This window comes from Moschus berezovskii, chromosome 1 (assembly GCF_049115385.1).
Source record: "Moschus berezovskii isolate FMDL1 chromosome 1, NW_MosBer_1.0, whole genome shotgun sequence".
Taxonomy (NCBI): Eukaryota; Metazoa; Chordata; class Mammalia; order Artiodactyla; family Moschidae; genus Moschus; species Moschus berezovskii.
Window position 1 is genome coordinate 86,784,423 of NC_142460.1, and position 12,920 is coordinate 86,797,342.

Consider the following 12,920-nt stretch of genomic DNA (forward strand, 5'->3'; position numbering starts at 1 on the left):
TGCTTACAAGTTCTTTCCGGTCTGTTCCAAAGCTTTCATGGATTTATCCACTCAGTCCCTGCTGCCACTTTGTTAGTCCAGGACAATGGTGTCTTTTGGCTGGACTATTGCAATGGCTTGGTCCTGGGCTCCCCACACTCATCTCCTTTCAGTTCCTTAAATTCACAAGGCTTCTTCTTGGAATGCTCCTTTTCCCCACCCCACCCCAGAGCAACCCTACCTTTCCTATGACTTGCTCCTTCCTATCCTTTCCCAGTTCCCAAAACACCTGTACATCATGCTTGGTTGCTAAGTCCTGTCCGACTCTTTGCAACATGGGATTCTTCAGGGAAGAATACTGGAGTGGGTATCCATTCCCTTCTCCAGGGGATCTTCCTGACCCAGGGATCAAACCCAGGTCTCCCACATTTCAGGTGGATTCTTTACTGTCTGAGCCATCAGGGAAGCCCTAGGTGTCCTATTCTTTAGGTCTGGCTAAATGTCACTTCGTCAAAGACCTAAAGAAAGATGTCCCCATCCCACCCATCATTCCCATCTCAGTTCCTATTTGTTTTCTTCTTTGGATGTTTCTCAATTTGCAATTATTTTGTTTGTGTATTTTGTCTCCCTGTCTATAATGTAATCTCTGTAAGGGCAATGACCATGCTTGTCTCTTGACCCCATATCCTCGTAGGATTCACAAATTTAGTAAATAAAAACACAGGTGTGGGACTTCCTTAGGTGTCCAGTGGTTAAGACTCTGTCTTTCTAGTGCAGGAGGCGAGGGTTTGATCCCTGGTCAGGGAACTGAGATCCCACATGCTGTGCAGTGAGGCAAAAAAAAAAAAAAAAATAGAGGCATATGAGTTAAATTTTAATTTCACATAAACTACAAATAATTTTTAGTATAGGTATACCCAAGTAATGCATGGGACATATACTAAAAATTATTCGTGATTTCTCTGAAATTCACATTTAACTGGATACCTTATTTTATCTGGCAACCCTAGTTCCTAGGCCCCAACACATCGCTGACTCTCATTACGCAGTGTTAAATAAAAATTTGGTGGCAGCATATCAAAACTGCTACTATGGCAACAAAGTGAGGGAAATGTGTTCAAACTACAAAGTAGTGACAAACAGTACTTCCCATTCCTTTCTGTTTTTTGGCTGTCTTCTCACTCCAGGAGAACCTAATCACCTGGTCCAATCTCATGGACTCCCATTCCCGGTCACCCCAGGGTCAATGCCTGATTATGACCAACTGTCACTTTCACAGAACACCAGCAAGTATTTATTGAGTAATTAAGCTGACAGAACTTAATACATTTCTAAAAATGTTTAAGTTCCTTGTCTATGAAAAAATGAGTTCCCATTTTAACCAACCCCCTCCCCGAATACCGCCAAAGGGCATGAGATTCTGAAGGAAATCACACAAATGCATTCTCAACTACCGCATCATGCTCCGGTCTCAGTTTCTGCAGGGTTCCTGGTATTGGGGGTGAAGTGGCTCTTGAGAGGTTCCCAGCATTTGTAGTAGTTCTCATCCAGACAGTTAGAGGTCTTCAGCCCCCACTTGGTGACGGCCATATTTAGAGAAGACTCAAACATAAATGCCTGTAGGGAATGCGGATGGAGACAAGAAAGGAAGTGAGGAGGATAATAAAACATGTTTGACTAGATGTCAAGAGAGAAGATATGGGTAGCTAGACTCTTTGAGTAATAAAATCACATGTGCTTGCACAGTAAGGAGAAAATACTCAAGCCTTGGGTTCTGACTCTACTACTTACAGGTGGGTAATAGCTTGTGTGAAATCCTCAGCTTCTCTGATGCTCAAGTTTTATTCTTACTAAGCTGGAGTTGGGCACATAAGCATCACATTGTTCTTGTAGCACCATGCAGCTAAATTTGCTAGATCCAAGGGCAGAGGCGGGAGAGTCCAGGGATTATTCTTTTCAGGGGCCATTACTTTGGCTATGTCCATGTGAGGGAGAACATAATTCCCATTTAACAGAGAGGAAAGTAGGGTTCAGAGCTGGGAAGTGACTGTCTAAGGTGATAGTACTAAGAAGTTGCAGATTTGGGATTTGAGTCTTTCCTTTGCAGGACTCTGACCAAGAGATAGGCTAGAGAAGGGAAAAGAAGGAAAAGAGAGGATGAGGAAGCAGGAAGAAGGGAGCAGGAATGGCTGTCGCACTTTTAAAAGCCCTGTCCCAGAAGGTTCTGAATTGTGGGAGTCCTATGTTCAGGCAGGTTTTGTCTGCAACAGAAAGAATATGCAAGTGCCCTGTACATCCTTGACATTCCAGCTTCACTGATTTTCTGACCAACTATGGCTTTAAAAAAAAAACAAACTACAATTCTTATGTACTCATATTGTTGGAAATTCGAAAAATATAGACAGACAAAAGGAAGATAAAAATTCTCTTTGTGCCACAACTCAGAGAACCCCTGTTAATGTCTGGCATATATTCTAATATATGTTAACTTCTTTTTGTCTAAAATGATAGAGATGATGGTCCCTCTTGACTTCCCATGACAAGCTTGATATGAGGACCAGATAAGATCATATGGAGGTATAGGGCATGTTATAAAGCACTATTCAGATATAAAGATCATTATCATGGACATCATTATTGTTGTCTCTTTGCTAGCTGCTTCTTAGGAGACTTCCTGTCTGACTGGACTAACAAAGCCCCATCCCAGCTGAGCTATGAAGGCAGTATTATAAAGTTAATTTATTCCAAAGTAGTATAAGGATAAGGCATATGCATGAGCCTGGATCCAAATTACATAATGGGAGAGGAGGGAGACCCAAAGTCTTGCTCCTCGTAAAAACAGCCCTGTCCTGTGCTTCACTGTTGCAGAACACTGCTCCCTGGTAACATTATCCAAAGCCAGGTTGGGCATTCAAGGTTGCTAAGTGGTAACTCTGGGATAGCCTGTGTACCTTCAGGAACTTTTGGAGGTAGTAGCTTAAGATGGAAATGGCAACCCACTCCAGTGTTCTTGCCTGGAGAATCCCAGGGACGGGGAGCCTGGTGGGCTTCCGTCTATGGGGTCACACAGAGTCGGACACGACTGAAGTGACTTAGCAGCAGCAGCAGCAGCTTAAGATGATGAATATCTCATAGAGCTCTCGCACAGAGATGAAAGTGTTCTACAGAAACTACCGAGGCCCTTGCAAGGGGAAATGGAGCTGAGGTCTGGCAGATGGGACTCACACCCTGCCCCTGAAGATAAGCTTCATCGACTCTGGTCCTTGATTTGGGACTGAAAGCAATCTGCGTTGTGTTGGGTAGAGGGGCAGATAAGCTCTCTGCTTAGGTAGTTTGCAAGCTGGGCATGGAGTCAGGCCGGTCTGTGCTATTGATTTTAAAGTCAGGTAACATTGAAGGCATTGGTTTAAAAATGTAAAGCAAGTTTGCACATGATGTCGCATAAAATTACTCCTTGTGGTTCATAAACTCTACCTCTAAGAATGCAAAAATAAAATGAAATCAAGTACCGCAGCCAACTGCAATTGTGTTCAGTTTCAATGTTTACAGCGTGACACAGGAGGAATACAAAATAGCTTATAAATCCCATCAGTTTCATCCCTTGCCAAAGGAGAGCAAAAGAAAATGAGAGAAATACTGCTCACAAGCCCTGACTATAGTCAGGCAAGTGCTTCCTGACTCTCCTAGGCTTGAGAAACCAGCTAAAAGTGACATCCTGCAAACCCTGCTGCTGTGGTCCTGGGGGATGACTTCAAAAAGCAGGAGATGACTATGAGACAGAATATATATATATACACACACACATATATACAAGGCCCCATAAGATAAGAGAAAACTCCTGACACAGTATTAATAATTTCCACCCTTTTGTCTGAACAGTGTGGTGCAGTCAGCAGGGTTAAATCACAGCCACCAGTTGCTCTGCATGCCCTACCTTTTCTACAGATGGAGAAAACGAAGCACAGAGAAGTTACGTAAATTCCTCAAGGTCACACAGGAACCAAGAGCTAGAATTCAAACCTAGACCTGACTCCAAGTACAAACCTCTTTTTACCCTAACACATCAGGCATCTAGTATACACACAAGGGTGTGTGCATACACAGGTGGGAACATACATACAGACACTCTCCTCTCCAGACTTCTCCTCTGTGACTTTGGAGAAATAAAAAATAGCCATTCCTTTCAACAAGGCTGGGGATCTCAGAGGCCACCAAAGCCTCATATCTAACTTGCTTACCATGGTGCCATCAGCAATCCTCTCAGGTGCCAGCTTGGCTTTGCTGGCCTTTTCAAAGCAGTCGGCATCAGGCCCATGGGGAGTCATTGGGCTGTGCAGACTGCCTCCCCCTGGCAGGAATCCACCTCGCTTTGCCTCATAGTGACCTTTGATGAGTCCCATGAATTCACTCATGCAGTTCCCTGGGAAGATTGAAACAGTATTTTTATTATCCAAGGCAAGGACCCCAAACACCAAGACTTCTCAAACATTATTTCCACAGAATGTCAAGAAGAGAGGAGAATCATAAAATTTCATGGAAATAATAAAGAACATAGACAGACAGGAAAACAACCACAAAACATTCATTAGTGTGGAACTCTTGGTATGCAAAGCTCTACTCCATGGCTATGTAGATTAACAGAGGTCTTAGGTTCCACTGCCTGAACGAACTTATGCTAGATCTAAAGAAAAGCAGGGCCCAAACAAGAATTTTAATAATAACCAACATGCAAATTGTGATAGAGTGAATGTAGTCCATCATCTAGGCTTACAAGCCCCATATAAAAATTATTCACTTTCCCAGATCTAAATTCCTTCCCAAATAACCTCACAGTAGTACAGGGCATCACCATATTTCTGGTTACATATTAGAAAATTAAAGCAGGGTGTGTGTGTGTGTGTATGTTTGTGTGTATATATATTGATGGAAATGTGATATATGGACCTGGATGTGATAATGGACTTGGAGTCCATTATCAAATAATAATGTGTGTGAAAAAATCTTTTTATCTATACATCTAATCCATAAATACTATATATTCTAACAAATATCTTCTGTATCTGAATCTAATATCATCTTATTCTTTCATTTTCCAAAATGCTTCTTAGATTCATTCCTTTTCCACTGACATTCTCTTCATAGAACCTGAAAATCTTAATACTGGAAGGGATCCCTGAAAAAAAAGTGAAAGTGTTAGTCGCTCATTCATGTTCAACTCTTTGTGATTCCATGGACTGTAGCCTGCCAGGCTCCTCTGACCATGGAATTCTCCAGGCAAGAATACTGGAGTGAGTATCCATTCCCTTCTCCAGGGTATCCTCCCAACCCAGGGATCAAACTCAGGTCTCCTGCATTGCAGGCAGATTCTTTACCATCTGGGCCACCAGGGAAGCCCAAGGGATTCCCTACTTCTACTCAATACAGAAATAATCTGCATATCATTCCTGACAAATTACCTGCATACCTCCTGTGAATTGAAGTGCTCTATTCAACAAAGGAACCTACCATATTACTGAAGACTCTGGGTATTAGAAAGTTCTCCCAAGTCAATTGGAAATTTGCTTTCATGTAAGTTGAATATATTGGTCCTAGCTGTGCCTCCTGGAATCAATAAAATTTGACAAAAATCACCATGTTCCCATTCGTTCTATCTTACATTTCTGTTTACACAAAGCTTTTTATTTAGAGCAAGAATTAAAGAAGTACAACATCTTGAAAACATATACCTATCTATGCATCCATCCATTCATCTGTCCATTCCCCTCCCTATCCATCTGCCTACCCATCCAACCAGCATATATGGACACTGTGCTAAGTACTGTGATAGAAATGAGTAAGAAGCAGCCTCTTTAATGTTCCTCATAGTCACAGTCAGTTCTATGACAGTGCTGACACTGCGAATCATAGAGTAGAGAGATAAGGATGGCACTGGCAAACCTTGCAAAGCTAAACTTTTGACATGATAAATACTCCACTCTTCTTCCCTACATGTGAATATAGCCAAGTGCCAAAATACTTGTCAGTCAGTTCAGTCGCTCAGTCATGTCTGACTCTTTGTGACCCCATGGATTGCAGCACACCAGGCTTCCCTGTCTATCACCAACTCCTGGAGCTTGCTCAAACTCCTGTCCATCGAGTGGGTGATGCCATCCAACCATCTCATCCTGTTGTCCCCTTCTCTTCCTTGTGGGACTGCCCAAACAGTTGTACCCATTTTGCCCAGAACCCAAAATGTTGCTGCAGGCCCCTGAAGGAAACGCAAGACCCAGATTATAGCACTACTTGTCTCTCCATGAAGCAGAAACAGAGGGGGAAAGTCACTGTAAGCATACAGTGTCTAGATTTTAAAAGCAGTTCTGCTCATGACTTAATATTCTGGCATACTTCTCCATCTAGTATGTGTCGTCAGGGTCACCTTCAAGGCTTAATTTTAAGAAGAGAGCAAGACTGAATTCAGCTTTGATCTGAATATGAATTTAGGTAGCAATGAGTTGGTGATGACATTTCTACATCATTTTCTATATTTCAAAGGACAGTGGGAAGGTAGACCTTGCCTTTTTGATTAATGCTGAATCCAGTCGACTAAGGTACATTAAGATGACTGGAGGCAATATTTCTACAGAAATCATTCTCCACTGCTGTAAAGTCACATCAAAGTAGCAAAGATTTCGATTATTGCTAAAGCATTATTTTTAATGTCTCTGGTAAAAAATAATTTCTAACTCAGGGTTCTGTGGTTTTTCCAACTTGGAAAAACCACAGAACCCTGAGTTAGAAATCAAGCCTTTCTGAGATCCGTCTCTCCTGAGCCAAATTTATTTCAGAGTTCTTTAAAAGAAAAGTTATAAGAGGCATTTCATGAGGTCACTTGTTTCAGGCAGCCTGAATTACAAACTAAAATCACGCAGTGGGTTGAGTGCTGTAGCAGAGTAGGGAACCTGGATGGGGAAGACAAGCCCCAGGCCAGCATAGCTCAGCGCGTGTTCTGTAGAGCTCTGGCATCAGAACCCTTGACTTGCCAGTTCAAAATGCAGAATCTGAGGTTCCACCTCAACACCAACTAATTCAACTCTCTGATAGTGGGAATTTTTTTAAAAGGCATTCTACTAATAAGTGATTTTTATATCCCCTAAGTACTCTTGCCTAGAAAATCCCATGGATGGAGGAGCCTGGTAGGCTGCAGTCCCTGGGGTCGCTAAGGGTTGGACACGACTGAGCGACTTCACTTTCACTTTTCACTTTCACACATTGGAGAAGGAAATGGCAACCCACTCCAGTGTTCTTGCCTGGAGAATCCCAAGGACGGGGGAGCCTGGTGGGCTTCCGTCTATGGGGTCACACAGAGTCAGACACGACTGAAGTGACTTAGCAGCAGCAGCAATGCTCTCAAAGTGTGGTTCCTGGAACAGCTGCATTAACATCACTCAGGAATTTGTTACAAATACAAATTCTCATGGAGGGAGGTCCAGGAGGGAGGGGATAGATTCTAGCTGATTCACCTCATTGTACAGCAGAAACTAACACAACATGGGAAAGCAATTATACTCCAATTTAAAAAAGAAAAAACAACCCACAGATTCTCAGGCCCTACATTGGATATTCTGAGGGTGGGTCCAAGGAATCTATATTTTAACTCTCCAGGTGACACTGACATATGTTAAAACTTGAAAACCAGTGCCTCTGGCACATACAACACCCTCCATACAGAACTATGTGAAATAGGGAAGTACCAAGGATTAGTATGTGAGGGTCAGACTATAATCCAGACTAAGCCTCTCGCCTTGACAACAGGTCCTCTAGGGGACTAACTTCTAGGAGGAGAACAGTTAGGACATGTGATGGGCTTGATATTTCTCAGAAAGGACAAAATTTGTTATATCTCTATTCACAAAGTATCTGGTGTCTTTGAAGCGTTAAACCAATTGCTTCCTTTTCAGCTGATGTCACCTGAAAAAGGCGATGCTGACATTTGACCATGAAGTGACCTTCTTCCATTCTGAAGGCCTTTGTCCTCCACACTCTGCAAACACCTACATTGCTCATTTTGGTCAAAGCCCTGCTGCACCTGGGCACATGTAGTGAAAAGCCTCAGAGAGACAGAAAGTGCTGAGGTTAACTAAAGAAAGGGGCTTTTAAAAAAAAGAATGTTACAGCTGAAATGCACCCCAGAGTCTTTCCAGAACTCTGTGTACAAAAGTGCAATCTCCAGGAAGGAAAATTGTGCGTTGACATTTAGGTTGAATTGATAGCTAGCTACTGCACAATTAAAAATACCACCTTCATTAAGTACTCGGTGAGGTGCCTTATTCATTTTTGGTAACGCATTCACTTACTAAATAAATATTTATTGGATGCATATCATGCACTGGGCACTGTGCTAGGGACATCGATTAACACCCATGACTGTCTGCTCCGGCATCAGACTGTCTTCATGTCCAGTACTTCACTGGTTCTTCACTGACTCCACCACTTAACTAGCTGTGAGGCCTTGATCCTTCACAGCTCAGTTACATCTTTTTTTTTTTTTTAAAAAAAAGAAAGGATAATGATACCTATCTCTCACAACAGTTATAAGAATTAAATGTGTTAATACTTTTGAAGAACTTATTACAGAGTCATAAAGAAAGGGTCAATACTTTTTAACTTCCCTGCTGGCTCAGCCAGTAAAGAATCTACCTGTAATGCAGGAGACCTGGGTTCAATCCCTGGGTCAGGAAGATCCCCTGAAGAACGGAATGGCTACCCATTCCAGTATTCTTGCCTGGAGAATTCCATGGACAGAAGAGCCTGGTGGGCTACAGTCCACGGGGTTGCAAAGAGTCAGACATGACTTAGAGAATAACACTTTCACTTTTCACCAAATAAAAATAATATTAATAAAATTAAAACAATAGATTTGACAAGTTCTGTCTAGACAACTGCTTTGCAGAAACAGATTTTAGAATAGGATCCGTCCCCTGGTATGGACTGTAATCTGCTTTTCCCTTCCAAAGCCATTGGAGAAGGCACACTTTATTGGTTCTTGAGCCAAACTTAGATAATGAACTTTCTCAAAACAACTAAGCAACAACAGCCCATAGATCCTCTTCCCTTTACACCTGAAATGTAAAGAACTGTTTTGCTTCAAGCTTTACCAGCCTTTGTGCCTCTCTTCGGGGCCAGAGGAACTGGGCTGTAGGCATTACACAGGGTTTACTCCTCAGGGTCAACATGCCACTAACAACTTGATGCCAGTTGTGAGGTTTAAGAAGCTAACAGTCTAGGGAGCAGCACTGGGCCTTGGGAGGCAGGATTCTGAACTGCAGCCAGGGCAGGACATCCTGCCTCTAGAAATACCTCTAGCAGTATTCCCCAGGGGTCATGTTGACCACTCGGCTGTCTCTCTCTCTTTTTTTCCCCAAATGTATCTTGGCAAATGACTTACTGTGGTAATAAGGAGGCCTGAAGGTCTTATCAGCAACCCCCCACCGAGGTGGGAAGATGACAAAATCAGCGATGGCCACTCCAGGGCGTACAGACTTAGCAGTCAATACCGTGAAAATGGATGGGTCCTGGGAAAGGAAGGACAAGGAGAGCCTGAAGACACGATGAAAGGGGAGGTGACCAACAATGACACACATCCCCCATGCTGAAGGGGTTTTCGAGTGACACTGTAATTTCTGATCAAACTTCAGGCCAGGCTACGAAGTCTGGGCTTGTCATAGAAGTGCATTAATCACTCATCTGACTTTCCCCTCTTGCTGTGCTTGAAGCAAAATGAATTAACAGCAGCTAAGGGGATTCTGAGCAGCTTTTTCACCCTGCTGAGCCCCCATTTCATGTAAGTACTACCCTGTGGGTCTGAGAACCAGCAGTGCCTGCCTCCCAATCTCAGGTCAGAGTGACTGGAGCTGGCATGTGCTGCAGGGAGCTCCTGGCAAAAGGGAAGCTCAGAGTGAGGTGGAAATAGAAATAAAATAATATCTGAGTGTTGGGATCGATGTAGGATATGCATCTCTTTGGAGGAATCACTGAGATTCCAGATGGTATCCTCATGACTTTTTATCATTGTTTGACTCTCGGCCTAAAATATTAATGCATCACTCATCTGGGTGGTGGTAGTATAGAGGGGAATAGGTTGGGGGACAATATTATGATTTGTAAAGAACGTTAGACTCTTTCAGTGGAAAGATTGAGATTCAAATTTAATGGTAATCAGTGTGATCAGGTCTGCTTTCTGATGTCATGTGAGGGTTGGGGATTCAAAGATGACTGAACTCTATTCCTGGCCCTTCAGCACCATTGGTGGTGGCGGGGAGTGTGTGTAAAGGGGACAGAAAAAGCAATGAAACAAGTGTCTGAAGAATCACAGCAAGGTGCCAAGGGCAATCTGTCTTTGTAAATAGAGAGCCAAAGGGGTTCAGAGTGCTTATCTCTTCCTGAGAAGATCAGGGAAGGCTTCACAAAGGAGGTGATATCTGAGGTGGGTCCTGAAGAATGAATGCAGAAAGAAAGAAAAAGAGAGGGAATAAGGAAGGGAGGGAAGGAGGAAGGTAGGAAAAAAGAAAAGGAAGGGAAGGAAAGGAAGGAAAAGGCAAAAAGGCATTTTAAGCATAGAAAACTGGAAAGACATCAAAATGCACAGAGATTTTGTTAAGAAGCAAGAAAACTAAAGCCCAGAGTGTATTGGCAGGAGGGAGAGGGGCAGAGGTGGTCCTGGGAAATAAGTCCAGGGCCAGATGGTCAAGAGGATAGGATACCACGCTTCAAAGCTCAGACTTAATCCTAAACCACAGGGAGCCTGCAAACGTTTCTAATGTAGCGTTAGAAAGATCAGGTCTGAATTTTGGGAACATGACTATAGCCGCAGTACAAAGGAGACTGTCTGTGTAAATGCAAGTCAAGAAACCCTTAATGCTGAAAGAGTGAATACTTCTTCATCTGTCATGAGAAATGATCTGAAACTGTTAAAAGGCAGTGAGGCTCAAAAAAAGCTCTTTCAGTGTCTCAGGATCCTTTTTTTGCTGCTTTGGGCATGATGCCTTATTTTCTTGTCTCTTGGTTTTATCGAGTTGCTGCTCTTCAGGAAGGTAGTTTTGAGCCCCGGAGGTAAGCTGAACTGGCTTAGAGTAATCTTTCTGTCTTTGGTTCTTTGACTTCTGCTCTAATTGTCCCTCCAGTTTGTGCGTTAAGTTAATCTATTACACAAAGTGAACTTCCCCCCAGGATCTCAGAACCAGCACTTTATCATGAAAGTGGATCCTTGGGGGCCTGCAGTGTAGACTGGGGACCTATTTGCAGTCCCTGATTGAGTGAAAAATATGACTGAGTTCATACTCTAGAATTTCTTTGGTTTAAATTCAAGCACTGAGTGTTACGAGTAACTTCAGAAGGGAACTGTCAGTCCCATCTCAGCTAAAAAGAGCCAAGAGGGGAAGCTCTGAAGTGGGCAGGCAGACTTTTGGTATTTATGAGCAGGACAGAGAAATTTCCAAATTCAGGAATTTTCCTATCTCATTACTCTATCGCTGATATTAGCAGTTGGTTTTCTTATTGGTATACATTGTCTAGGGAGTAATCGTGTTCTTAGCCATGAAGGAAAGACTGTGAATACCCTGTAGAGAACTGAGCTGTGTGGCAGGGTGAATGCTAAGTGTCTAGTCTGGATCTCCCTCTGGTAGGTTTTTCACTCCTTCACTGAAGCCTTGCAGCAGATGATTCAAGTTCCTGTCAACACAATGACAAATGACTTAAGTCTCGGGCTTCCAAGGCAACACTGGAAAAGTTAAATCTGTGAACACCAGGTGTCTACTGTGGACCTCTCCAACCTAAAGGTACCCTCTCCCCAGGGTTCCTTCATGGGCCAGACTTACTGCATGGTCAAAGGCCACTGAATTGATGACCATAAAGTTCTCCAAGTTGTACTTGTAGGGGGTATAATTCCCATGCCAAGCCACAACATTGAATGGGGAGACATCCTGATCGACAAAAAGAAAAAGCAGGAAAGGGTGATTTTAGCACATAATACTTTTATAGCTATGATTCCTCAGTTTGTACTTGGCTTTACTGTCTCTTTCTTGATTTGATTCTGTTCGCATAACTTAATAACAGCATCCTTTGGCAGAAATACCACCCTGAATCATCTCTTATGGTTGCTTCACTTTCTCCCAAACTGTCCTCCCTAAGCCACTGACCCTATTCTTCCAGTACCTAAGCTACAGCTGCCTCTGATCACATGTGCAGCAGAAGCACAGCCAAGTAGTGCCTTTTCAACAATATTCATGCAATGGTGAGAATCTGTGGATGCCAGCAATTCTTTGACAATCTGGGCCACTGTCTGGGTTCCCGGTGCTGAGGGCAGGCACTGCGACTGCTGTCCAGGTTAACTACTGCTCAAAGGAGTGTCTGGTAGATTTAGTGCCTGGGTTGGTGAGTGAGGATGGTGAGGAGTTCTCTAAGAGTTCCAGCCCCAAGGACTTGAGATTTCAGAGCAATCCTAAGGTGATGCTTCTTGGGTCTGCCCTAAGAGAACTTCAGTGTTCTGTCATAGGAAGGTAGTTAGGCTAGCGAGTCCAGGTGATACAGTCCATGGAGGTCAGTCTCCCAGGGCACAGATCATGGTACACAAGGGAGAACAACCTTCATAGAGTTCACTTAGAAAGTGGAAATCCATGGAGCTGCTGGCCGCCTCTAGAATGGTGCTTCTCTGTCAAATGTACATCATATACAATACAGGGAATATGCTTTAAATGAATGTGATTTCCACACTGAATTTCCAGAGGTTATCATTTATGCCAGGCTGGAGTAGTATCTAAGCACGGGCTTAGATTGCATTTTAAACAAGCTACCCTGAGAATTTCTGATGCAAATGGTCTCTGAACTACATTTTAAGAAATCCAATCCAGAGAATATGAGGGTGACTATGTATCAATGAGGATGGCAATTAACCCTCAGAAGTTAAT

The 12,920-nt window shown here is 43.0% G+C and overlaps 1 protein-coding gene across 2 annotated transcripts in view; it reads right to left on the minus strand.

Moving 5' to 3' along the window:
- Positions 1-1,003: 1,003 nt before the first annotated feature.
- HGD (homogentisate 1,2-dioxygenase) overlaps positions 1,004-12,920 on the minus strand; it is a 61,729-nt gene continuing 49,812 nt past the window's right edge. For both annotated transcript variants that reach the window (XM_055435623.2, XM_088837368.1), the window contains exons 11-14: positions 11,832-11,936; positions 9,404-9,530; positions 4,218-4,399; positions 1,004-1,596 (exon numbers count right to left, since the gene is read on the minus strand). In XM_055435623.2, the coding sequence (XP_055291598.2) occupies positions 1,438-1,596; positions 4,218-4,399; positions 9,404-9,530; positions 11,832-11,936 (573 nt within the window). In that variant the 3' untranslated portion in view covers positions 1,004-1,437. The remainder of the gene's footprint in view (positions 1,597-4,217; positions 4,400-9,403; positions 9,531-11,831; positions 11,937-12,920) is intronic.